Source organism: Chiloscyllium plagiosum, unplaced genomic scaffold (assembly GCF_037043375.1).
Source record: "Chiloscyllium plagiosum isolate Xiang-an unplaced genomic scaffold, Cpla_swu_hap1 HiC_scaffold_23, whole genome shotgun sequence".
In the NCBI taxonomy this organism is placed as follows: domain Eukaryota; kingdom Metazoa; phylum Chordata; class Chondrichthyes; order Orectolobiformes; family Hemiscylliidae; genus Chiloscyllium; species Chiloscyllium plagiosum.
The window spans coordinates 18,989,498-19,017,376 of NW_028270161.1; the positions used below are offsets into that span (position 1 = coordinate 18,989,498).

Sequence of the window (27,879 nt, forward strand, 5' to 3'; positions counted from 1 at the left end):
TACCCCCACCCCACAAGCCTCATTCCTGATTAAGGGCTTATGCCTGAAACGTCAATTCTCCTGCTCCGCGGATGCTGCCTGACCTACTGTACTTTTCCAGTACCACACTCTCAACTCTGATCTCCAGCATCTGCAGTCCTCACTTTCTCCTAGAGAAAAATCTACAAATGGAAAATCTACAAAACAGAATCAACAAAGCTGACTGGTTTTCTTGAAATATCATTTTTTTCTGCAAATCTTAATCAGGATTTTTCTTTTGGACGAGTATTGTAGAGTAGGAGGTAAAAGATAGGTTTGTGGGAAAGGAATTGGAAATAGTTGTTGATTTTATTATTCTCACTTGAACTTAAAGAATGAAATTGTTAATTTTACTTTCAATAGTGACCTCTGGGATAGTTCTTTGCCTCTCAAATTTTAACAGATTACAGCATGAAGTGAACTTTTTCTGTGTGGCTGGTTTAAATTAGCAGAGGCGTTTACCCAGTGTTGTAAAACTATACTCCGTCAAATGTTAGCCTTGATGTCAAAGGCTGTCACTCTCATCTCACGGTCTAAATGGGCAACTTTGAAATGCTAAATGTAGACTTGCTTCCAACTGCTATCACTGCTTTTTTCAACAGAAATTTGTTTATACTTTCCTTAATGTTTCCCACCCTATTTTTTATCATCTGGTCTGTTATTTCACTCTCATCTCCAAGATCTTTCAGTATGGACTTCATGATTGTTTGAAGCCATTCCTCGTTATACTCCTTGCTTTGAGAGTGTAACTCATTTATCTGTGTTTCAACTCGGAGTAACAAATCTTCATCTTCTATGACTTTAGTGACAATCTTCAGATGCTGTTGCACCTCTTTGATTTGTTGAATGTTCTTCAGTCCATCGTCACTGAATTCATTTACACACAAACTGAAAATGGGAAGACAATTATAATTAGCAAAAATGTTAACCATTCATAAATCCTCACAAAATGTGTGATGATCAGAAATATCAGAAAGAACTGTATAGAGGAACAAAGAAAATCAGAGAAGGAGTAGGCCATTGGATCTCTGAGCCTGCCCAACTATTCAACTAGATCATCGATGAACTTCGACCTCAATGTCATTTCCCATTCTACAATGCTCAAAATACATGTCGAAACATTGGAATTTGTCATGATACCACTAAAGATTCCTGGGACAACTTAATCACTGGGGCAACCTAAAGTGCCTTCTGCTGGGATTAAGCTTTTCAGCAGAAACACAGAAACTAGGTGCAGGAGTTTGGCCTTTTCAGCCTCCATCACCATTCAATATAATCATGCAATCTCAATATCCCATTTTTGCTTTCTCTCCATACTCCTTGATCCCTTTAGGCACAAGTGCCGCATCCAGTTCCCTCTTTAAATATATCTAATGAACTGGACCCAACAGCTTCTGGTGGGAGACAATTCCACAGGTTCACAACTGAGTGAAGAAATTCTTACACATCTCAGCCCTGAATGGCTTACCCCTTATTCTTAGACTGTGACCTCTAGTTCTGGACTTTCCCAAAATCAGGAACATTCTTCCCGCATCTAGCCTCTTCTGTGCCACTGGGATTTTATATATTTCTATGTGATTCCCCATCATTCTTCTAACTTCCAGTGAGGACAAGCCCATTCGATTCAGTTTATCCCCATATGTCAGTCCTGCCATCCTGGGAGTCAGTCTGGTGAACCTTTGCTGGATTCCCTCAATAGCAAGAATGTCCTTCCTCAGACTTGGAGGCCAACACTGCACATAATACTCAAGGTGTGCCCTCACCAAGGCCCTGTATAACTGCAGCAAGACATCCTTACTCAAATCCTCTCGCTATGAGAGCCAGCATAACATTAGCTTTCTTCACTCCTTGCTGCACCTGTACAATTGTTGAAATTCATACATGTGTTCTTTAAATGTTTGCCATTTCCTATTCACCGTCAACCATTTAAGTATCCTTGGTGAGTTCATCCTAGATAAAGCACGCCTCATAGCATCAAAATTAGCTTTCTTTAAGTTTGGGCCCTACTTTGAGATTTAGTGGTAACACTCTCCATTGTAATGAAAAATTCTACCATACTTTGGTCATGCTTCCCCAAAGGATCTTGCACCACAATGTTGCTAATCAATCCTCTCTCATTACACAATGCCTCGTCTAAGAGGCTGCAAGTTTTGTTGGGGTGGAGGGTTGCTGTGTTAGGCAGGCTGCAAAGAAGAGAGAACAGCTTTAAATATGTCAAAGCAATACTTAGATAACTGGCAACCAGAAAAACTTGAAATCACAGGAAGCTTGGTTGCTCAGAGGTTAGCACTGCTGCCTCACAGCACCAGGGATCAGGTTCAATTCCACCCTCAGGTGACTGTCTGTGTGGAGTCTGCACAGTCTCTGTCTGCATGGGTTTTCTCCGTGTTCTCCGGTTTCCCCTCCACAGTCCAAAGATGGGCAGGCTAGATGGATTGGCCATGAGAAGCGCAGGGTCAGGGTAGGATTTTCTTGAGAAGGGCGGTGTGGATTACATAGGCCATATTGGCCTGTTTCCAGGCTGTAGGAATTCTATGATTCACTGAGGCAATGAATTCCTCACAAATAAATGAGGAATCTCTCATTTAAGTGTGCAAAAGGTATAAATCTACTTAATGGGGAAAAATGTAGTGGACGTTATTGTAAGCAAAACAGTGTCAATTGTTAAGTTTAAGTCTGAGGCTAAGATCTGATAAAAGGGGCAATAACTGCCTGCTTAAAATGTTCCATAATTAACAACTCTCAATGAAGATTTATCACAAAAGCAAAATAAAAGTCCATCACTGACATTGTTATTGTCCTACTTTGGATTTTGGGTTCTTAATTTATTTTTTCCAATGCTCATATCCACATCATTTCCTCTTTTTTAAAATCTAAATACCTGTCCTAGTCTAACATTTTTCATTATCTAAGTGAATATCAAATTTTATCATGTTATGATCACTGTGATTTAGAGGTTTCTTTACGCTAAGTTTATTGATCAATTCTGTCTCATTACACAATTCCAAGTCTAGAATAGCCTACATGCTGGTCTACTACAGAATATATTATCCTAAAGCTGGTTGGAGTCAAGTTCCCAATATACTTGCGTTATTTATCCTGCTTTTATTATCCCAAACCCACACACTGTTTCTTTTTTAAAAATTCCTTCAAGGTTTATGATCTGTTCTACAAGGTTGATCCATCTCCTTTCTCAGTTGGTATTAGTATGACGCCTTCAATTCAGGGAACTTGCGAGCAGCTCACAGTGAGTGTGTGCTTGCTTTCCATGATTTTATAATAAACACTGTATTTGCTTCCTATTCCAGTCTTGAAGAAAAAAATCCTCTGACAACAGATTAAGTACTCTTACACAATGGTACAGAAAAGATAAACTTTCTTTGTGAAAGTAATTTGGCACTAATCATTTCACCACTGATAAATAATCCAGACACTTTAGGGTGGAGAGTGAGGTCAAATGTTTGTGGGGGGAGGGATAAGATAGCAGGCTAGTATTTGCATTATGTTTCCAACAGTTTGCGTTCATTCACCATTCCAACTAACCTGAGTCAGAAATGATGCATATGCATACATTTGTTTGTAACTTTACAAGAAATTACATATTTACATAAAATATTTACATTCATGTGCCAGCACACATGCTGCATACTTACTAGAGCTTCTCAAGAGTTGTATTGTAACTCAGGTAATCAACCATGTTTTTTATACCTTCATCTGTAATCTTATTATCATACAAACGAAGAGATTTGAGCCTTTGGTTTCTTGTCAAAGCTTTCCAAAAAAACTGAGCTCCCCTGGCACCAAAATAGTTTGTGCCACATCTAAATGAAACAAGCAATTCAGAAACAGAAATGACAATGATCAGATTTTTTACTAAACTTGAACAAATTCTTTTTTAAAAATGATATGATTTAAGTACTTACGATAATGTCTCAATTCTGCATTTTGGGTCTTGAAGAATGTCACTCAAAATCTCTGCTGACTTCTCAGTCAGTTTGTTGGAGCTTACACTGTAAAATAAGATAGTAAAGACACTCAGTTTTGAATACTTGCCAAATAAGGATCATAGAGTCATAGTCATAGAGATGTACAGCATGGAAACAGACCCTTCGGTCCAACTTGTCCATGCCAACCAGATATCCCAACCCAATTTAGTCCCACCTGCCAGTACATGACACATATCCCTCCAAACCCTTCCTATTCAGATACCCTTCCAAATACCACTTAAATGTTGCAATTGTACCAGCCTCTACCACTTCCTCGGGCAGCTCATTCCATACACGTACCACCCTCTGTGTGAAAAGGTTGCCCCTTAGGTCTCTTTTATATCTTTCCCCTCTCACCCTAAACTTGAGCCTTCTAGTTCTGGACTTCCCCACCCCAGGGAAAAGACTTTGTCTATTTATCCTATCCATGCCCCTCATGATTTTATAAACCTCTATAAGGTCACCCCTCAACTTCCGACGCTCCAGGGAAAACAGCCCCAGCCTGTTCAGCCTCTCCCTATAGCTCAAATCATCCAACCCTGGCAACATCCTTGTAAATCTTTTCTGAACTCTTTCAAGTTTCACAACATCTTTCCGATAGGAAGGAGACCAGAATTGCATGCAGTATTCCAAGTGGCCTCACCAATGTCCTGTACATTTGCAATATGACCTCCCAATTCCTGTACTCAATAGTCTGACTAATAAAAGAAAACATACCAAATGCCTTCTTCACTATCCTGTCTACCTGCGACTTCACTTTCAAGGAGCTATGAACTTGCACTCCAAGGTCTCTTTGTTCAGCAACACTCCCTAGGACTTTTCCATTAAGTGTATTAGTCCTGCTAAGATTTGCTTTCACAAAATGCAGCACCTCGCATTTATCTGAATTAAACTCCATTTGCCACTTCTCAGCCCATTGGCCTATCTGGTCAAGATCCTATTACAATCTGAGGCCACCTTCTTTGCTGTCCACTGCACCTCCAATTTTGGTGTCATCTGCAGACTTACTAACTGTATCTCTTATGCTCGCATCCAAATCATTTATGTAAATGACAAAAAGTACTGGACCCAGCACTGAACCTTGTGGTACTCCATTGGTCACAGGCCTCCAGTCTGAAAAACAACCCTCCACCACCACCACCCTCTGTCTTCTACCTTTGAGCCAGTTCTGTATCCAAATAGCTAGTTCTCGCTGTATTCCATGAGATCTAACCTTGCTAATCAATCTCCCGTGGGGAACCTTGTCGAACACCTTACTGAAATCCATATAGATCACATCTACCGCTCTGCCCTCATCAATCCTCTTTGTTACTTCTTCAAAAAAAGCAATCAAGTTTGTAAGACATGATTTCCTATGCACAAGGCCATGTTGACTATTCCTAATCAGTCCTTGCCTTTCCAAATACATATATATCCTGTCCCTCCAACAACTTGCCCACCACCGAGGTCAGGCTCACCGGTCTATAGTTCCCTGGCTTGTCTTTACTACCCTTCTTAAACAGTGGCACCACATTAGCCAACCCCTGTCTTCTGGCACCTCACCTGCGACTATTGATGATATAAATACCTTAGCAAGAGGCCCAGCAATAACTTCTCTAGCTTCCCACAGAGTTCTAGGGTACACCTGATCAGGTCCTGGGGATTTATCCACCTTTATGTGTTCCGAGACACCCAGTACTTCCTCCTCTGTAATATGCGCATTTGCAAGGTATCACCATCTATTTCCCTACATTCTATATCTTCCATATCCTTTTCCAAAATTGATGCAAAATACTTGTTTAGTATCTCCCCCATTTTCTGCGGTTCCACACAAAGGCCGCCTTGCTGATCTTTGAGGGGCCCTATTTTCTCCCTAGTTATCCTTTTGTCCTTAATGTATTTGTAAAAACCCTTTGGATTCTCCTTAATTCTATTTGCCAAAGCTATCTCATGTCCCCTTTATCATCTGACTGAAAAGAAGATATTAAGAAGTGCAGCATTGTTAGGGGAATAAGCTTCTGGCCAATGATAAATAAGGAAAATTTTTGTATTAGGTATTATTAGGTAAATTTGATCTAGCAATGGTTTTAAATAGTTTAATTTTTAAGAGATTCTTTGTTACTGTCTTGGAGTATCGAATACACAAAAATGTCTTGATTCAACCATCCTTTCAATAATGAGCTTCGCTATCTGTAGGTCCATTTGGCACTGGTCTGCATGTAACACCTTCAAGGTCATGAGGGAAAGGAGACAGTGGATTCTGTGATGGTTCTGTGAGCAGACTGTTAAAGTCATTTCGCAGATTTCCTTAATTACCCTGATGTACTTATCTAAGGGATGATCTGTCTGATTAGCACGGAATACAATACTTTTCATTGTATCTCAGTATATGTGACAATAATAAATCAAATCATCTCCAGGACACAAGCACCAAAGTGCGGAATGACTGGGTGTCAGAAAGGCACACTACGTCAGGCCCTTTATACACATCCAAAGTCTCTGAGTCTCTCAAGGGAAGTGTGGTGATGAAGACACTGTCATTCACCTTCTGTGAAATGTGCCTTTTCAAAGAAGGCCTGGGAAGGTTCAGTGATGCAATACTCTGTGCTCTACAGGTTATCCCCAGGGACATACACTGAGATAAACATCAAACAAAGAACTGCAGATGCTGGACATCTGAAGTGGTTTCAGTGGAAGGCACTCTTTGGTCTGCCAGAACCTTGTTGGTCCTCTATTGCAAAGTTGTCACAGCTGTGGATTACAGACTGGCACATTCTAAGGTCAGAACCACGTGCTCAGGGACACATTAAAGCTTGAGGCAGCTGCCCACAAAAACACAATGGGGATAGTTTCACCATCTAAAAACAGTCAGCCATAGTGCACCAAAGGGCTGGTAAATTATGGAATCATCAGGCTGTATGCATGTCATTGAATTCATTGAGTGAATGCCATTGCATTGTCACGAGATTCCTAAGGATACAACATATTCTATGGAGAAAAATTGAAAGTACCATCGCACTTTCCAGAATGTCTGATTTGAAATGTTTATGTTTATACACGTTTTACGAATAAAGTACATTTTTGGACAAAATATCTGTAACAACAGAGGAAGCAAAAACGGAAATTGCTGGCAAAACTCTGTGGGTCTGGCAGCATTTGTGAGAAGAAAGAAGAATTAATGTTTTGAGTCCATTGACTCTTCATTAGGGCATAGGAAGGTTGTTTTGATATGAAAATAAACAAAGATATAAATCTCAGTTTCTAAACTGATGTAATTGTTAGGCCTCTTCAAACAATAGATATTTGCCCTGTAGCTCCTGGTCCCACCAGAGATAAGAAAAAAAGAAATTATATATATTTATATGACACCTTCATGGACTCAGGATTCTCCAAAACATTTCCAAGCTGATGTAATACATTTCCAGTATAGTCACTGCTATTTTACAGATAAACATATCAGTCAATTTGTGCCCAGTGAGATCACACAGATCATAATCAACAGCAAAACAATTTATATCTACGAAACAAAGAATTCCAATAAACTTCAGAGTGACATCACAGAACAAAATATAATTCTGAGTGGCATAAGGAGCATTAGATCAAATGAACAAAATCAATTCCAACTTGGATTTAAGTCTTTGGGAACTGGTCACTGTCCAATTCTTCAGTTTTACTCGGAACACAGAAACACTGGCATGTGGAAACTACCAGTTCTGCTGAGACAAAAAAAATGATTTCAAGAGAGATTTCTAGCTTCTGGTTTGTCTTCTTTACTGATTCTTGATGATAAAACAAAAGCATGAGACCAGAAAGGGAACCAATAGTATCAAGGTCACTTAATCCTTTCAAAGCCTATTTAAGGCAAAGTAATTAAGGCAATCAAACAAAAACCAAAATTGCTGGAGAAACTCAGCAGGTCTGGCAACATCTGTGAAGAGGAAGTAAAGTTAACATTTTGAGTCCAATGACCCTTCTTCAGTACAAGGGAGCAAATTCTATACTATAGCACATTTACAGCTGAAAGTTGGAGCAATAATTTGGGATGCTGAAGAAACCAGATTTAGATGAGTCTGGATATCTCGAAGTGTTGAGGGGTTGGGCCGGATTGGAGAGGTAGGTAACAGCAGGATCTTGGAAACAATGAGAATGTTAAAATCAACTCAGAAGGGTGCAGTCATATAGATGAGAGGAAGCAGAGGGTCACCTTTGTGCTCTAGATTATTCTGGAAGGGTAAGCAATTTTGGCAGAAGAGATTACGATCTAGCAATCAGTGACTAAATCAAGTGTCTGCCACATCCTTTTAAACCAAGCTCTGTTGTTTATGCAGCAACTATTGGCACCACAATCTACAATTCTTTCACATGAAATTTGGAAACTTGATAAAGTCAACACCCGAGTACTTTGACTAACTTACAATCCTGAGAGAAAGTGAAGACTGCAGGTGCTCGAGATCAGAGTCGAAGAGTGTGGTGCTGGGACAGCACAGAGACTGCTCCTAACTGGCTGTGCTTCTCCAGCACCACAATCTTCGACTTACAATCCTGAGAGCTAAGTTGTGACCAATTTCCAGCTTGATTTCCAATTGAACCTTGTTTAAATGATCAGAATATAGCTGTCATCAATTTGAGTTTTGCCAACAAGAAAGTTGATGGACTGGAGGAGTCATACATCTCTATCCTTGGTTTCACAGACCATTGCTTAATAAGGCTGTATTTCCATTTCATTTTTTAAAAACTATTATCTCTGCAGAGTGATTGGTGTCCTGTGTGTTTGAGAGGTTTTTTTTTGTGATTGAAAAGGGACATTATTCTAATTCTGGATTACAGCTTATATATTAAGCAATCCTGCCACTTTTGTTAAGGAAGGGTTTTGTGTTGGAATAATGGAATATTTTCATTTTACTGAAGAAATATAGTGCAAAATTGCTTTAATTCTGAATAATGGTGCAAAGGGAAAAAAATTGCTGTTTTGTTGGTTGAATTTAAATGTTCATATTTAACACACATGAGTTTATATGTGTGACTCATGACTTGGGGCTTAATTAACTGTACATTCATCCTGTCATGATTATAGCAAATACATAATTAAGTTTATGTGAGACTTACAGCAGACCTTGCCATCAATGTATTTTACAGCAAACTAACCAAACAGTAAGGCAAACAAAGCGAATTTAAAAATACTTTTTTAAAAAGAATCTCTGAAATATAGCAGAAAGACCTATAGCAAAGAAATCCAATCACATATTGCAGTGTAATTTTCAGGTATAATTGATGGGGTATTGTACAAATTATCTCCACGACTGGAACGTGACACAATGCAGGCATTAAATTTGATCAGGGCAGAACTGAAGCAGAAAATGCATGACAAAGGGAAACACAGCGAAAGACGGTACACGGTAAAGCACCCAAATGCAAGATTTTATTCCTTGCAGATTGTAAACCTGTTGCTTTAAATTCTTATGAATGATATTACTCACAGAACAGTTTTGCATTTGAATAGCACATCCTTGAGCTGTTTTATTCCATCATCCGCTATAGTACAGAGTCTTAAATCCAATTCTTCCACAGCAGAATGACGGAGACAGTAACATAACGCAGAAAGGTCTAGTGGGCTCAGAGAAATGTTGAAAAAATCTACATGCTTGAAGTGAGGAGATACCTCTGTTGTTATAGTTGAATCATGCAATTCAAAAAGACAATGCATTAAATTCAGCAGCTTGGACCTTTTGCAACTTCGTTCAAGACATTCTTTGAACCAAGTCACTAGAGCTCTGGCTGTAGAATGAGGGAGTGAAGCATTACAGTCCCACAACTTGCTACCTCTTCTTGCTTTTAAGCAGCCCATGAGAAGCCTCGTGAAATTGTACAGCATCTCTGTGTGTTCAGCCTTAAATGATCTCAAATAGTATTGGCTTTTTTGATTCTGTGGTGTTCTCCCAAAACACCAAAGATCCAGACATTTGACCAACTCTTCAGCGTCATCTTTCAGTGAAGTTGCACAATACAAAGCTGCAAAATATTCCTTTAGCATGACATGGCAGAACTCAAGGATTCTTTGGCCTTTATACTCTTCTTCCAAGATAAGATTTGAAAAATACTTTGAAAGAACATCATGATCTATTCCATAGTGACACATATCATCTATTTTTATTTCAAGTTTCCCTGACAGCAAATTGTTGAAGGACAGTTCCCCCAATTTCAGGATAGTATCTTGAAGCAATTTGTCTTTCTGTTCAGTCCCAGAGTTTTCAATAATGACCACTGACTTGTCAGATGTCCTGCAGTGAACCAGGCTATAAAGGAACAGCAAGAGTACTTTACTGTGCGTCATTGACACATCTGCCATCACAGTGTAACTGCAGTTACATCTTTCCAAAATATTGCACAGGATATAGCTGTTGAGGGGATTTGACATCAGGCAGTTGATGGTCTCATATTTAACCACGTGTTCATAAATTTCTGCTGCGCTTTGTTTTCTCTGAAAGAATATTTCACAATATCCTCTTAACTGATCGTTGGTAAACCCAGAGATAATAAGGATGCAATCAAAATACTTCTTGTGAGATTCAAGCTGCTCAGTATTCCATCGGGAGGTAACCCATACCTGTGCTGTTGAAAGGAGATCACCTGCAATGAGTCTGTAAACAAGAATATTTACTTCAGCCTCAGTGTCTATGTTAAAATCACCATCCAGTGGATTACATTGCAACTGATTGCTGAATTCATCCAGTCCATCCAAAACGAATAACACATCCTCAGGGTTACGAAGAAGTTCTGTTAGGACTGATGACAATGACTCAAACTGCTTCTGAAGCAGTTTCCGTAGAGTCGTCTTTCTTTCAACTCCATTGAAGTCACGGCATCTGAAAACAATGATGCACCTTGGTTGACTTAGCTGAGATTCTGCCCACTCTTGCTGGATGCTGGCTATAGCCCAGCTTTTCCCCACTCCTTTGTCACCGATCAACAGGACTCGCTTTGAAGGGTAGTTTGCTTTCTGCGGCAATGACAGTAGTTGTGCAGCTTTCACTCCTGACACAAAATCTGGAGCAAGACCTGTGATCTGTTTCATGGGAGAGGTGATATTGACTGTTCTGTCAAGTAAGCTGTAGGCTTTGGCCTTCCCATGTGACATTTTGTCAAATTCTGTTCGATTTTTCAAAATGTCCTTTTTGTAACTTTCAATGACATCTGGAAGGAAATGGTTGAAATTCTCAATACACAAAGTGGGAAGAAACAGTTTCATTCAGAAACAGGCACCAGGCATTCAGTCACATATTCAGCTTTCATAAATGTCCACCTCCCTTTACTTCAAATTCTAAACATTTATAGCATTTATATGTTCATTTTCAGCACTTAATATCTGGGGCAGGATTTTAATGGCTTAGTGGGAGCAGGAACTCAGATGGATGAACCCATCATTTCCCGACACCATATTGTCTGTTTAGAAATTGGATTGCCATCTAGTTTGCAGTTAGTCATTTTCCTGAAAGATAAAATGTGTCAGGGTGCTGCACCTGTCTTGATGTGGTTCCCTGTCATCTGTCAGCAACACTGGAACCAGAAAATTTCAACACAGAAGTTCACTAACTCTCCTGGCAGAAAATAAGACCCTTGTGGGCAACATGTGACTCGTATATCTACTCTACGGCTTCTACTAGACAGTTTATTCCAATGCCAAAGATCAACACCTCTCCATTTGCATGACATAGACAATTTGGGCACTCAGTGTTCTATGTCATTAATACCTTGTTATTCAACATGGCAAGATCATCACGGTTTCAAAGCCTCAAAGTTGAGTCCTAGTTTATGTCTGGCAGCAGCCACGGAAGATGCCAGAACACAAAAATCTGATGTTAAACTGGTGTAATGTTTAAGCCTCACATTGGTACGCTTTAATAAGCAGGTTTGGAAGAGCATTCCAAACATTTTTTTTGAAAGGGAGCATGAAAACCAAGTCAGACTTTTTACCAAAGTAGCGTGGGAAGGAACATTCACATAACATTATCACAGTTTTTAAGTTCTACCTCCTTCCCTATTCATCTGTGACTGATTCTGAAGGAATTAAAGAAATGGTTTCATAACGAAGTAAACCTGGTAGGTTACTGGTCTTTTAATATGTTTTTAAAGCACTTACATAGTTTTAATCTAATTTTTTCTATCTCGAGATAATAGAACCAATATTCCAAATTTGTTTAGTCAGTAACATTCTATTCTTTCCTCGCTAATTTACTAAAACAAATATTATCACAATCCTCTGAAGATTATGTTGGTTTTTTGGTAGAAATGCATCAAATAGTTAACAAGAATACCAAATTTATTTTGTAGTCGGCTGTAGTGCCATCATATATGTTAGAACCTAATGAGAACACAAAAGAGAATTCAGTTCATTACCTTCTACAGCCTTATCCAGTAAAGGCACATCTAGAAAAAAAAAATAAGCTTGAGTTAATGTCTGCTTCTTAAGGGCAATATCATTTACTGTCAATATCTATTAGATTCACCAAGTTACTGGGCGGGTTTTCTATAGGGGCATTGGGACTCCACAGTTGGGGCCAAAAGGGTGTCACAAGCCAGCACTCTTGGGGGGCCATTCACCCAGCTGTGATTTTCCCAGTGGTGGCCAATTGATAGGATAGATTTGCTATTCGAAACAACAGATTGACTCTTGCAGCTCCATGGCCTGAAAGAGACCTCCATTATAGAAGATGGGATGGCGTTGGGAAAACACCATGTTGGCCAGCAGTGACACTTGCCTGTCTGTGAACTCTCAGTCACTGGGGGAGAGCTAAACCTTCAGGCCACTCTTGTATATGTGAAGTTCAATCCTGCACAGAATTCAATGTAATGGCAACAATTCGATAATCTTGACCATAAATCACACTCAATCAAACTGAATCTCACGTATTTTTTGGCTGATTGTAAGTTGCGTCGTGTTTTTTAAAGAGGGTTTTTCACCATGCGGCCTAGTGAGATTTCTTGCCTGATCTTGCCAAACTTGCTTTATCAATGATTCACCCCACCTATATAGCACCTGTCACATTGATTCTGGCCCTATCTTACAAGAGGCCATTCCTGGAACAACTCAGCATTGACTATATGTTTGCCAAAGGGCTAGGGCATCCCTGGTGATGGTGCCATGTTAGAAAGGCCAATGTGCACCTGAGTGAGGGCTAGCATTCTAATGCTTCCCTTCTCTGTTACGGATAGAATTTGAACATGTTGGAGAAGGGCAGATGCTGCTGCAATTCTTTGATAAAGACCTGGAAGTCCTGGTGGATGAATGGTGCAAAGTTAGGGGCATCCTCTTCCTGAAGACGAGTAGGGGGAGTCACAACACCAGACCTTGGCATCCTGGTCTGAGGTTGCCACCTTGGTCAGTGCAGTCTTGACAGTGCAGATAAACAGCCTGCAGTAACGCAAAGTCAATGATCTTCTCTGCTCTGCTAAAGTAAATATCACACCTTGATACTTCATAATCACTCTCTCTCCTATTGTACCCATCTTCCACCAAGGCTCAAGCTCTAATACTCTCATAACTGTATGCCTCATTTTCCTCATTTACTCTAATCCTGCAGAGTTTCTAAGTTGCCTATGCATTCCCTTGGAAAACCTCACCAACTTAAACCGCTCCCCCCCCCCACCATCACCCCACACCAGCACGAACAGCATTGCCATCCATTTTCAGCTCACTCAATCCCTCCCTTTGTCTCCAGACAGGCATCAATAAGCCCATATGAGTAGTGAGGTCCACAACATTAGATCCTGAGGTGCCATGAAAATGAGATCTGTCTTTTGCAGAAGACTCAGATCACTCCTGCATTTTTATGACTAAAGTATATTTTTGAAATTAAAATAAACATTCATTTCCTGCCAACTGAGTACAGAACATTCTTCATTCTAAAACCCTCTCACAGTAGCCCTGAAATCTATCTCTTTCATTGTTCACTATTTCTAACCAGTCGCAGCGACATGTTGTCTGTCTTTTGTCTTGCAGCACAATGTTCACCACTTCCATGGAGAAACGGCTGGGTCAGCCAGAAGCCACCTGCTCAACTGAAAACACTGACACCTCAGTGAGAATGTCAGCCACAGAAAGTGGAACATTTGCTGGTGAGCACCTCACTGTGACAGCTGGCTGAGGATGAAACTGCTCAAGCCTCTGGCATTCGGAGGCCTGCAGGAGACCAAGTGCCTGCTTAGCCCCAGGCAGGAGGGGACCTTTTGGGGTTGACAATCAGGGACATCATCCACATGCACAAGCAGCAACGGAATTGGAAGCAAGGCATGTGGGAGACAATAGCCATCAATGCCCAAAAGCCTTAGGAGTGCAGCTATGCAGGAGATTGTCTGGCTGCCTCTATGGACAGTCGCACTGGACAGCCAGGTCCAGCATCCTCCGAGTTTGCTGGAGAGGTGAACTCACTTGGATTCCAGCCACTGGCCCTCAAAACTGAAGGTGTGGTGACAGGGGGATGGGGAACCTGCCCACATCCTCAAAAGGAAACAGGGCAGTGCCAGGAGGCACCCAACTGGAGAAGGAACCACACACACAAGCACCTCAGAATCTCCTCCCAGATTACTCCAGAAGTGGTTAGACCCTCCACCTCCACCCTGCCTGCACACCCTTTGACCCTTGGAAGTTAAAGCTAGGAAAAGAGTCCTCTTGCCTTTGGCAAGAGAAGTCTGGGAAAACATCTCTGGGCCATCCAGACACAAACACCCCAGGACATCCTGACCAAATCACTGAGCTCCACTGCCAAGCAGAGTCCCTCCACCACTCCTGCAGAATCAGCGATTACACCGAGATGTAGAGACAGGGATAGAAAGATGAAACCTATTCAGGGCATTTTGCTGGCACAGGTGACATTGCACATGTGTGTAAAGTGTCACATTTGTATCATTTTCCTTGTTTTGACACCACATCTGTTTCTTTGAGTCTCTGTTTAGCCCTGAATATAACTATGCCAGCAGAAGGACTAACTTCATATTTACACAGGATACACCATGGACCAATATCTGTTTTGAGAGTCTGCTGCAGTAATCAGAGGTAGGATGAACCAAGTGTATAGAGAAGAATGGACTTTGCTGATTCCATTACCCCTCATCCTAAAACATCCCCATTCATTGCCTGGCCATTTTGTGAATGGTTGTTAGGTGAGATCCAGGCAGGGAGGAGTGCAGCATACAAGGAGCTAATGCACTAGGCGCCTCCCTCACAGGCTCAGACACTGATCCCACCCAGTCTCAGTGCGGTTGCAGCCATATTCTTTCCCATTGTGTACTTCCAATTTTCCCTAACAATGGAAGGAGATGGCAGGGTTGATGGTGTTCAGGATCCCAACCCGTCTGCTCCCTCTCACAAGACAGATTGCATCCTTCTTCCTTTGTTTATTTAACTCTTCTTCATTTAACTTTTGAATCAAATTAATTTCTTCTTTCTCTGGCTGCGGTGGTGGAGAGAGATTGCAGAGAACTGTTGAGCGGTGGTCATGTTCATTCCTACTTGCCATAGCAGTTGCAGCTTGAGGGGCTGTTCCAGCGTCAATGAATTGGGGTCCGCTCATTTCCTTCGGTGTTTTGGTGAGGTCTGCAATGGCGGGCGAGTTAACGATCTCTTGGTCTTCAGGAATTGATTTGGACGGTCTACCACTTCTTGGAAGTTGAGACAGATCCTGGCCTTCAACAGTTGGGACATTCTCCTGGCTATGGCAGTGGCTGGAACGTCAGCAGCAATGAGGCAGCTTTGGCAGAGATGACATCTGGTGGAGAGGAGCTGCTTCAGCTGCTTCCGCTTTGGTGTTGTGACCTCAGGGAGAGTTTTGGCGGCTGGAGAGTGTGACAGTATCCTGTAGCACTTAAGAAATCAATAAACCATGTATGGAACAAAAAATGAGATTAGTCCTAACTTTGTATGATTTATTTCTTTTTGTAATTTATGTAATTAAAATTGCACCAACTTATGTCACCTTATACATATTTCACTGTATTTTCATAAATACATGTAACATGGCAGGGTAGCTCAGTGGTTAGCACTGCTGCCTCATAGTGTCAGGGATCCAGGTTTGATTGTAGCCTTGGGTGACTGTCTGTATGGAATTTGCACATTCTCCCCGTGTCTGCGTGGGTTTCCTCCAGGTGCTCTGGTTTCCTCCCACAGTCCAAAGATGTGCAGGTTAAGTGAATTGGCCTTGCTAAATTGCCCATAGTGTGCTGAGATGTGTAGGTTAGGTGCATCAGTCATGGAAAATGCAAGGTTATAGAGTAGGGGGATGGATCTGAGTGGGATACTGTTGAGGTTTGGTATGGACTTGTTGGGTCGAATGGCCTGTTTCCACACTGTAGGGATTCTATGGTAATACATTACTATTACAATGTGTCGAAGAAATCCTGAACATTCAGATCCTGTTTGAGATAGCCCTTCCCATGAAATGCTCTTTACACATCCTCAGGTCTCTGCCTAAGTGTTTACAGGACTGTACATAGATGTACCAGTCCCCCAGGCCCTGCATTATGAGGTGACCATGCCTGGTGTGGTTATTAACTGTCCTCTTGAAACCAGTGGGCTCCTGTCTGTGGTTGAACCCAAGACCCCTGCCACATGATTCCATTCACTTCCATGATTTACCATATCTCAATTAACCAACTTCATAATCATCGTTCCCTTTCCCCTTAAGCCTGCAACCCTCAATCCTGAACAGTAGGTTCCTGTCTTATTCCTACAGGAGCTGCACCCTCTTCCATCTCTTTTCCCTTTACCTCTGAGGATGGACCCAACAAACTGAGCACAGCCACTCCCTTAGGCGACGTAACGAGATGCCAGCAAGAACTGCCCAGACCGTAACACATTCCTGTATATCTTTCCAGCGAACCCCTACCCAAAAAACAAAACTGATTGCAACGGAGCCACAGGTCTGACTGGGAATTTCTGCTCTGCATGGGCACCCTGAACAAGTCAACCCTGATCGGATGCCTGACTGTTAATTGGCATCAGAGCGTGCCCTCACTGACTGTGGCAGGATTCCTAACTGCTGTGCTCTTCCAGTACTTCCATGAACCTCAGTGAGGATAAGCCATCGGCTTGCTGCACACGCAATCTGTTTAGTGCATAATATGCTGACACATACTACATTTATGACATTGATGTAGCTGCCCTACAGCAAGATGTACATCCCTAGATTGAGGACTGCTGACCAACAAGGTAAGCTGCTTGGTTGTCTAACTGTGTTAAAAGGAATGGCAAGGTAAGGCAAGGCAGGGATACTGCAAGGCTGCAGATAAAAGCTAAAACGTAGGTACTGAGAAAACAAGAAAGCAGCCCTAAGACACAGCTTTGTCCAATCTGTGAGCTGGTGCCTATGCCTAAGTAAAAAGTGTCCTTGCAGCAGAATTTCATTGCTCGTTGCCATTGTACCTGGCAATGCAAGTCTGTGCTTGCAAAGTGGCCTGTAGTGGATTGGAGAGATGCCAAGATGGTTACGAGGAGTTCATAAATGTCAGATGGCAATGTCTGTGGATGAGGTGTGCGTGCAGCCCATGGCTGCGGATGCTGTTTGGTGCTGAGCAATATGGAAGCTTCTCACAGCCAAGCAGCAAGCTGAAGTCGCCAGACATGGGCTCTGACTTCACACTGAGATGTCTTCATGTCTAGCTTGTTCAGCACATTTGGAAAGATAGGAAGTGAATATTAATGAGGCAATTTGCAGCTATAATCCCCCTGAAATGATAACTTGCTGCTGCCTAGTGGGAAATTCACCTCATCACCCGGTATCAATGCAACAGATTTCTCCCTGCATTGAGATGGCCCTCACTAGACCTCCCACCCAATTCTGCCACAAATCTTGCTATTGTCCATGTCACTCAGGTTTCACCCAAATTTGAGATTACAAAGAATATGTGGAGCATTGACTCTGTGATGTTTATTGGGCAACAGTTTACTGTTCAGTGAATGTGAAGCCATTTACATTACCAATTGAACAATACTAATTCCCTTGAATTCCCAATAACAATTCCCTTGAATCTTGAGACAAGTCAATCCCTGACTCTTGACTACAGAGATTTTAAAAATATGAAGTCCCAGTTCTGTTTCCTATTTGGAAAATCTAACCTTAGAATTTATTAATGTTGGTGCAAGCAATCTCCTTCAGTGAAGCTATGCCTTGCAATAAAAAGCCTAAGAAATCCTTACATTAAGTGAACAATCATATCACAAAACATGCATCAATAGAACTCAATCATTTCCCACATCCTGTGGGAAATTCTCATTTTTTTAATCCCATAAACATATCAGTCTGTGTCCCATATCTTAACATTTTTTTTTAATCCTAAGGTTGAACTTTAGAAACAGAGTAAATTCCCTTGTGTCAAGAAACTGTAGCCTTAAATATTAAAACAAATTACATTAAATTTTGTAACTGTCATAGTAGGTCCTTCAAAGTATCAAACTTCAGTTACTATATGCAAATTGCTTGACACGTGTTTAATTTTTTGGAACACTTTACTCACTCTCGTTGGAAATTTGTTGCTTCTTCTTTTGCATTTCCGAATATCCAACTCTAAATCCAATTAAAACAATCAGTGCTCCACTTATGAATCCAAGTGTATAAATTGCTCTTTGTCTGTGCAAAACTGCGGTATCGTCATTTCCAATGACCAGTGGTTTATCTAGGATATTTAGAAGTATAAAATTATGGTTTAATCACTCCATTAACAGCTGAGATACAATGTTCACTCTTCTTCCCATGAAATGAGCTATCTTAACTAGCATGTTCAGGTGTTAATTATCCTCTGATGTGATCACAGTGACCAGAGCAAACTATACTGTAAACAGAAGAGCCTTGGGAAAAGTTGATGAGCAGAGAGATCTGGGAGTTCAGGTCCATTGTACCCTGAAAGTGGTTGCACAGGTGGATAGAGTGGTCAAGAAGGCATATGGTATGCTTGCCTTCATCGGACGGAATACTGAGTATAAGAGCTGGCAGGTCATGTTAAAATTGTACAAGACTTTAGTTTGGCCACATTTAGAATACTGTGTACAGCTCTGGTCACCACACTGCCAAAAGGATGTGGACTCTTTGGAGAGAGTGCAGAGAAGGTTTATAAGGATGTTGCCTGGTATGGAAGGTGCTAGCTATGAAGGGAGGTTGACTAGGTTAGGATTGTTTTCATTAGAAAAAAGGAGATTGAGGGGGGCCCTGACTGAGGTCTACAAAGTCATGAAGGATATAGACAGGGTGGATAGAGATAAGCTTTTTCCCAGGGTGAGGGATTCAATAACGAGAGGTCACACTTTCAAGGTGAGTTGTGAAAAGTTTAATGGGGCTATATATGGCAAGTACTTTATAGACAGGGTGGTAGGTGCCTGGAATGCGTTGCCAGCAGAGGTAGTAGAGGCAGGCACGGTAGATTCATTTAAGGTGCATCTGGACAGATGCATGAATAGGTGGGGAGCAGAAACATACAGATGCTTAGGAATTGGGCGACAGGTTTAGACAGTGGATTTGGATTGGCTCAGGCTTGGAGGGCCAAAGGGCCTGTTCCTGGGCTGTAAATTTTCTTTGTTCTTTGTTCTTAAACCGAAATGCCAGTTCAGCTGTGTTTAGAGCAGAATGTCATCTTAGTAAAAGAACAATTTAGAACAGCTATTCAGAAGCTTGTAAAAGGGTTGACTGATACTAAAAATGCCTACAGTGCTCAATTAGGAGACTTGTTCTAATACCATCCCCCAACAATTTACTTGGAAGTAAACAAAGTGTTGTTATGGATTTGAAATACTGTTTAAATGGATACTCTTGACCATCTCAATTTGCTGCTGCAATTGAGAAGCTGCTACTGAATAAATTGTAAGACTTTCTTAGAGACTGAACTCTTCAATAACTTTACAGCAACACTTATTCAAAGAATTCTCTGAGGAGTTCACCTAAAAAAAGGGAGTTAAGTGCTCTGACACTCTTCTTGGAGTCAGCAGCAGAAAGGGAGTACCTGGTCAAGGCAATCTTGTTAGTGATTCCCATTCGTTTTGGACAAAGAATGGGAGAAGGACATGACACTATGCCATGGCACTGCCTACTGCAGGAGAGCGGGACGGGAGGAATGGAAGAATGGTGCCTGTGCCTTTTAGTTCAGTGCTTTCTCCTTCTCTGGACCTCGTCCAACCTCAAGTGCTGTATGCAAGAACTGTGCACACTTTACTCCATGCTTTGGCCCTTGTTATAACACGCTAATGTGCATCTACCAGGCAGAGGCCTGCACTGTAAGTGATTTAGAAGAGTCCACAAAATCTTCTCCACAGAAATTAAGTGCTAAATATGAATAAATCTTCTTTATTGCCTCCAGACAAATTAAATTATGATAATCAGTAATAAGGACCAAAACTTGCACTAAACCCAGACTCCAGACAGTCATGCCATATTTCCCAAGTACCAATTTAGCTTCTGTTTTCAGCTTTTGCCTAAATAAACAACTAAATTTTTTGCACTACTTAATAGTTAAATTATTAGAATATAGGGTTGTTAAAAAGTACCAGATACCAACTTAAGGTCTACAGTTTGCATCTGAATGTAATGATATTTCAGTAAGATCTATATACTTCAATTAACCATATGGTGGCATTAGACTATGATTTATTTTTATTCATTCATTTATGCTATGGCCATTTCTGCTACATTGTGTCTGTCTGAAATGTGTTTTATCCTAAAATATCTAACATTCATTTGAGTATAATATTTCATAAGTATAGGTAATGCCATTCAGTTTACATTATATAATAATCTTGAATGCCTGTGGGTGCTAAACTTTAAATTGTACTTGAGACCTTAGAATCTCCCCTTTATCAAATAAATCTAATGAAATCCTTAATGTTTCCTCAATTAATTATTAGTAAATGTGTGACCACCAGCTCAGAAGCTTCATTGAACAGCTAACTGGAGCATAAAATGTCTGGGAGTTAGCAGGATGATTGGGGGTCTGATTTTCCCCTCAAACTCAATCACCAAAAGTAAGGGATAAAGGGTCAGGAAGATTGCAACACTGGCTCTGTGCTCATGTTCTTGCTTGGGATTGCTGGATTTCCACTGAGATTATGGGATTTCTCGTACCAAGGGACACGTTAATAACTAGCAATTCCATCTTATCCTCCTCCACCAATATCAGAAGAGCACCATCTTTGAAAAGAAATGGGTCTCAACTAACACCCTGTCTCTGTCTGCAGGGTGGGAGGCAACAACATCCTGGAAGTTGGGACAAAGCAGGTCCCTCTATCTCCCAGATGGTAGCACAAGGATCAGAGGCAGAGGTCATCCAAACTGAACTGGACATCAAGAAATTCTTGAATATGACAACCTTCCATCATGCCTGTCAGATTTGAGCTTTTAGGTTCATTAGCTTCCAAGTGTCAGGCTTATGCCTGCTGTCCATTAAGTCTTGTTAATAAGCTGACTAAAAAAAAAAGCAGTTTCAGGTGAAGTTGGGCAGAACACTTCAAACCTAAAGGTATTCTCAGACTAAAGAAAGTTGGGGGCCCATGACAAATTATTTAAGCGAACAGGATAATTGATAGTTAAACGGTTTACTCAAACTGATGTGTAGTTCATCTTCTACACAGCACACAAGTGACTGAATATATGATATAACTTTCTTACAGTCTAACAAGCTCCATTCTCATGAATCTCCCTGAAACATTTAAATATGTGAAAGATTTGAAACAATTTCCAGGTGATTATTCCCTGCCTGGGCACAATTCTCTCAACAAGTTTTGCATGTACTTTTATTTACGGCTGGGAGATATCTACAAGCTTACCATATAATTTCAGTTCCACCAAATTTTCAATGTAGCCTTTTCCATCCTCCTGAATTACAAAGCAGGTGTAGTTCCCCATGTCTGATGTGGCTGCTTCTTTCAATCTGAGTGAAGCATTTCCATTGGGGAAGTTTTCGGGAAATAGTTCAGTACGTCCTCTGAATGCTGGGTCCTGATACTCTGGATGGTTTTTCTCATTGTAGTAGCTATGAACCACAATTAAACTGACTGTCCACTGCCAGGTAATGACAAGTTGCTGCAGACTAAAGTTGGATGCAACAGTAAAGGTGCAGGGCAGTAAGATGTCTTCACCTAAGACGCCGCAGATCTGGATGAAGGATCCATCACCTAATGAAAATATTAGACATACAATATACAAATAAGGATGAAACAAGAAGTGGTCATTTGCCCCATTCAGAACATCCATTCCATTTAATGGTTTCTGCCCAATCTATTGAAATTCCCAAAAGGAACCAATCTACAAGATAAAGGTGTAAAAGCTCTCCCTTTCCCACACAAGTCAAATCTTATCTTCCAATCTGCCATTACAACCCTGTCTAAATGTAAAATCATGATTACTCAACTCTAGTATCTGGACCAACAATATTTAGATTGTGATGTAATTGGTCAATATGGACAGTTTCAAATCCTATTTCAGGATTTGAGTGCATGACTGCCACTTCAGTGTGTTACTGAATAAAATGCTACCATTTGGATATTATACTGAGGCCCTATGTATTTCGTCTTGGAAAGAATGCAAAGCCTGTATTCAGCAGTTAGAAAGGTTCAAAGGAATGATTTTGAAATAGGGTATATCACCTGGAAATAAAGTAAATCAAGAAGGGTTCAGAGATGGATTGCAGTCATCATGATGTGGCAGTTCTCACCAGACTGCTGTTTTCTTCAGATAGAAAATGGACCAAGAAAGGAGAACCACCCCAACACTTCACCTGGAGAGAGCAGAATGCTTCCATCACTCCCTCCTGAGGTCAATACGTTCTGTGCCAAGTGTCCGTTTGTCACTGGTATTGGAGAACTGCCTTCCCCTGTCACAGATTGTAAACTTTTCCTGCCTATTTAGCTAAGCACTATATCTAAACTGTTTTCTTTATAAATGTAATAAACCACCTTAAAATTATTTACAAATAGTCAAACTTATTTTAAGGATGTATGACTGCTGAATCCCAAATGTTACATATATGGCTTGTGTTTTCTTACTGTTCACAAAGGCTGATGTATTTGTCCACACAAGAGTGGTAATTGTCCTTTAAAACTTATTATTTTCAGCATTTGGGATTTCTGAAAAGAAGTGATGTATTGCTATTTAATGTAAATTGTTTTCCCTCAGCTTGAGCTTAACTTTTTAAATTATAGCCCCATTGTTCATGTGCCATTAATACTGCTTTCCTTTCAAAGAAAAGAATCACAAATGGCACTAACTATTTTTCTGCTTGACTATTGCAGTTTGATCCAAAACAAATTCTCACTGACATCAATTTCTCTACAGGCTTACTAATTTCATATCTGTCTTCCTTAGATTCTCATTCATTGTATATATCAGTGTGGTGTAAACTCTTGTCATTTATATGTAATGCCATTTATTCTACGTTTGGGATTTTGGTTTTGAGTAACCGGCCTGTGGGTTTTCTGTGTGTCTGAAATTAATAATTAACTTAAATATTTCCGAAGCCATAGTGATTTTTTTTGTTAGTAAAGCAGTTTTGGAGCCAAACTTTTTGTACACCATTAATAAAAGTTTGATTATTTTGGCTTGTTTTGGACTCACCAACATAAATACTGGAGTTTCAACATTTGTTAGAGACTTTTGGAACTTGTTTGTTTAAGCTTAAGGGAAAAAAACATAGCTTTTGACAGGCAGCTATTTGTTCTTAGGTTTTCTTTGACTGAGGAAGTCCTGGAAAGCCCTCGAATGGATGTACAGCCCAAGAGGCAAGGACAGGACATAGGGAACTCAGTATCCTTATAGAATGAAGAGCAATGTTATCACAGACCAGAATGTTGGGATAAAACCCTGAAGTGGTTATATTCAAACTAAGGTGGATAATAGTTCCAAGAAGAAACTATCCACAGTTCAAGTCAGTAAGTTGAAGTCACAGCAAATTAAACCTATCATGGTGTTAGATACAGGGGTTTTAATGTATGTATTTCATGAGTATTGTAAAAACAAAAGCTGTTTTATTTTATTTTCAATTTATAAAAGTGCATTTTGGGATTTATGGGATTACACTCTTACAAAGCATTTAAAGATCTTTGAATGTGTGTTACGGTTAGATGATTTAGTTTCTTCATTTTTATCTTTGTTTCCTTTGTTAGTAAACTTTTGGTTTATTGTTAAAACAAAATCTGCAGCATTGTGTTTCAGCAAGAGATCACTTGTTAAAACCAAAACTAAACATGATCCAGACAGATTTAACCAGACAGTCAATTACACGTGAGAAACTCCTGAAAAAAAAGACAAGGCACTTACCTAAGAAAAGCTGTTGAAGGAACAGAAGTGACCACAATGTGATGCACAGTGGACTCTCCATTGCCTGAAAACCAAAAATCCATTGGAATGAAATGAGTCATTAAAGATTTTTCCAAATAGCTATTCAAGGTTTGTGGCAATTGTGTGTCCAGAGTGACTGATGATTAGAACAAAAGGTGATAGGTGCTTCACTGGCACCTTAAGTTAAAAGAATCATTCAGACTCGCTACTTAATAGTTCCAACCAACCTGACCCTCCTTTTTTTTTGAGTTAAGATCATTTCTCTCTGCTGTCTTCATTCATCCTTAGTATCAAGAATACTCCATCATCCTTTTAATCTCTCTCATACAAGTACGCTGGAATACTTAGGTCCTAATCTTGATCACTTTGCAATTACATCTTTGTAATAATTATTGGATTAAGCCAATTAATTTCTGTTATTAATGTGTCCAATTTGTTGTAAATCCTTCACACGTTTACATAAAGTGCCTTAAGCTTTGACTTTTTCTGTTTTTTCTGACATCACCTTATACACGAATACAATTTTAACTTCATTTCTCTTTGTCACTTCCTGAACTACTCTCCTTATTTTTACTTAAAACAGTGTGCAACTCTAGAGAACTTTAAAGAACATTTCCCTTTCTCCTTTGAATTTGTCCTTTTCTGAATCTTCCTACCTGGCCTTCATTATTTTAAAGTGCACTCTCCAGCCCTACTTGTTAAGATTTGCCAGGATTCCAATCCCAACTTGGTTCAAGTGGAGCCCATCGCAAAGGAACAGCTCCCTCTTTCTATGTGCCAATGATCCATGAAGCAAAATCCTTGCTATCACACCACTCTTTCAGCAATGCATCTGACCCTATAATCTGTTTATTCCGGTGTTAAGTGGGATGTGGTTTCAGTGGCAAACCAGAGATTACTTTTTAAGGTTCTGCTTCTTCATTTGAATCCTAATTTCTCAAACTCTCTCAGCATAATAGCATTTTTCATCCTTGCAGTGTCATTGTTTCCTACATGGACCAGGACAACTGGATCATTGTCTTCAAGTTCCTCTTTAGCCATGAGATGATGTTTTTAATCCTGCCAACAGAATCTTTCGAACTCTAGACCTTGATTGTAAATCAAAGAGTATCAATTTCCCAAGTTACAGTGTCCCCAATCACACCATAATTCTTTTATCCCTCCCATCTTCACTTGAATGTGCTTGTGTCATCATGCTACAGTCAGTTTCCATTCACATGAAATTGTTGTTCTTATTCACACAGCAAGTAACTTGCACCTGTTCATCAAAGTGAATGGCTACACCTCCTCCACTAATGTATCCCATACCAATCTGACTTGCAATCACACCCTCCTGCCCCTGACCATGAACCAACTCTAAAGGTTCACTTAATTGAAGGAACACAACTGTCTCTAGTAACAAATTGTCCAGGTAATTCCCTCACTCACTGATACTCTGCAATATTTGCAGGTCAGACTCCAGCTCAAGAATTCTGAGTCGAAGGCCTGTGAGCTAAGCACATGGTGCAGATATGAACATCTAAGATCGCAGTGATCAACTCCAACTCCAACTTGCTGCAGTACAGCATACCCCCAACTCTGTCACATCTGTCTGGCTGCATCCAACTTTAGGATCAAAGAAAACTATTCTTTTTAGCTCTTTCATTTGACTCTCAGTTTGCATTCTCTTCAATTATAAAAATAAACTCACCAACTAGTCATCAATCGTCGCAATATGATTCACTCCAGGGATCTCCAATTAAAGACCACCCTTCTTAAAATAAGACGTCTTGTTGTTTGGTCATCTGTTTCACTGATCCTTGAAGTACCTTGGAGAGTCCTTTGTGATAATTTAGATCATGCACACAAAAACAGCCCGTGGTTTCCGAAAGGCTGGTTTCACTTAGCATAATGACAGTGGCTTAAAAAGCTCCAAGTGCCTGCAAACTTGAACAAGCAGAAGATTCGTTTTAATGTCTCTGAAATGTTTATAGTTCTCTGCTTTGAAACATCTAATATTCCAGGAGAGTGGGATTACTATTGGATTATTTCAGCAAGAAGAACCGATAGAGAAGCAATGCTCACTGAGCAGTTTAGAGATTTGTTTGCAACAGGAGAGGGAACTGGAGAATTCCCATCACTCCCCAACCTTCCAGGACCCGGGTCCCAATTTCCTTGAGTTCTGTCATTTATTCAGTTGTCGTGAGCTACTATCATCATTTGGGAGAAAGTGAGGGCTGCAGATGCTGGAGGTCGGAGTCGAGAGTGTGGTGCTGGAAAAGCACAGCAGGTCAGGCAGCATCTGAAGAGCAGGAGAGTCGATGTTTAGGGCATTAGCCCTTCATCAGGACGCTGCTGAGCTGCTCCAGTAATTTATATTTTTGTTTCTCATTTACAGTTCTTTTCTGATGATCATTTGGTCACCTGACAACAACGAAACCGATCGATGGAGCAATAAAAACACGAAGTGGGAGGTAAATTCTGATTCTGTACCTGATCCCCAAAATGAGAGAGAAAACAAACGCGTCTTACGACCCGGGAGAAAAGTTCGCGATCTATTCTGGCACTATTCGTTTGACGATAACTGTTGACGCAGTGAACTTGTGAAAGTGAAACTGACTTGTTTAACTTCGGAATAAAAATTCAGCGAGTGACAAAGTTCATCGACGCAAAAAGTTACAACGCTTTTTCCCCAAATTGCCTAAACCGCTTCCCCTTCCGAATTCCTGTTTAATTCAGACAATTTCAGCCTTAACATACTCTCAATTTCTAGAAATCGCGTTTCCCTCACATCATTTAAAAATATTGAAATGTACTTATCTGAATGACAAGGCTTACAATTGGTTAAAGTGCTGGATAATAGTATTGGAATAGTTAGGTGATTGTTTATGACCAGTGCACACCCGATGGGCTGAAGGGCCTTCTTCCTCTTCTGTTGACCTGGACGATTCTGTTCCCGGAACTGGGGACGGCCAGTTACAGAGCAACCACGAAATTGCGACAACAAAAACATCCGCATGATGTCAGAGAGTACTTTTGGCTACCGGATGTTGTAAATGTGATCGGTAACTGTACCGGTAGATACTGAGAACTCAGCTTCCGTGTTGTGGCAGATCCAACTGAGACTCGCAAGTAGAATGTTTGATCCCGATGGGGCCCCGAGGCCGACATCCTTTCCAAGGGACATTTCCCCAGAGACGCCAAGTTAAAATTGTTCTGTACAAGCCCACATTTTCATCACTTATGCCCCTATTAGGACTCTGTGTACATTTCTAACCACTTTATCCTGCCACTTTTAATGCTATATGCACATACACACGCAGGATCTTCTGCTAGTGCACCCTCACTAGAATTGTATACTTTATTGTTGTTACTATTAAATGAGTGTCTTCATGTGTTGTATGAGATGTTTGGTTCTAAAAGGGTTAATGCTGCAGAGTGCATTAAGCCCTAGCAAATATGATGATATCAGGAGGACATAGATAGGGAAACAGCTCTGAATCTGGAAGGAGACAGATCCAGTCTCCTGGTACTTTTAGGAACCATGTCTATCATCCAACGTAACTTGTTTGTAAATTGCCAACATGTAATAAAATACATTGTTGAAGAAA

The 27,879-nt window shown here is 40.5% G+C and overlaps 1 protein-coding gene and 1 long non-coding RNA gene across 3 annotated transcripts; one reads left to right on the forward strand and one right to left on the reverse strand.

The window, feature by feature from the left end:
- LOC122561804 (NACHT, LRR and PYD domains-containing protein 1 homolog) lies at positions 1 to 27,389 on the reverse strand. 2 transcript variants are annotated; one of them, XM_043713982.2, is made up of 10 exons: positions 27,107 to 27,389; positions 25,980 to 26,215; positions 24,269 to 24,332; positions 21,781 to 22,128; positions 18,489 to 18,647; positions 12,378 to 12,407; positions 9,461 to 11,174; positions 3,942 to 4,028; positions 3,672 to 3,839; positions 2 to 906 (listed from the first exon to the last, which is right to left on the reverse strand). In XM_043713982.2, exons 3-10 carry the CDS (start codon positions 24,327 to 24,329, stop codon positions 552 to 554), a joined length of 2,922 nt encoding a protein of 973 aa, XP_043569917.1. In that variant the 5' UTR covers positions 24,330 to 24,332; positions 25,980 to 26,215; positions 27,107 to 27,389; the 3' UTR covers positions 2 to 551. The 2 variants fall into 2 exon arrangements, with proteins under 2 accessions (XP_087855551.1, XP_043569917.1); XM_087999425.1 differs by lacking the exons at positions 25,980 to 26,215; positions 27,107 to 27,389 and having other exon boundaries at positions 1 to 906.
- LOC148145823 (uncharacterized) lies at positions 26,428 to 27,879 on the forward strand. Its single transcript, XR_015761080.1, has 2 exons — positions 26,428 to 26,558; positions 26,667 to 27,879. It is a non-coding gene; the product is annotated as an uncharacterized LOC148145823 (long non-coding RNA).

Coding starts and splice junctions, on each gene's coding strand:
- LOC122561804 (XM_087999425.1), bottom strand. CDS start 24,329: ATGGAGAGTCCACTGTGCATCACATTGTGGTCACTTCTGTTCCTTCAA. Junction 12,408..18,488: donor GCAACAAATTTCCAACGAGA/GTGAGTAAAGTG, acceptor TTTTTTTTCTAG/ATGTGCCTTTACTGGATAAG. Junction 4,029..9,460: donor TTCAAATGCAAAACTGTTCT/GTGAGTAATATC, acceptor CTTATTTTACAG/TGTAAGCTCCAACAAACTGA.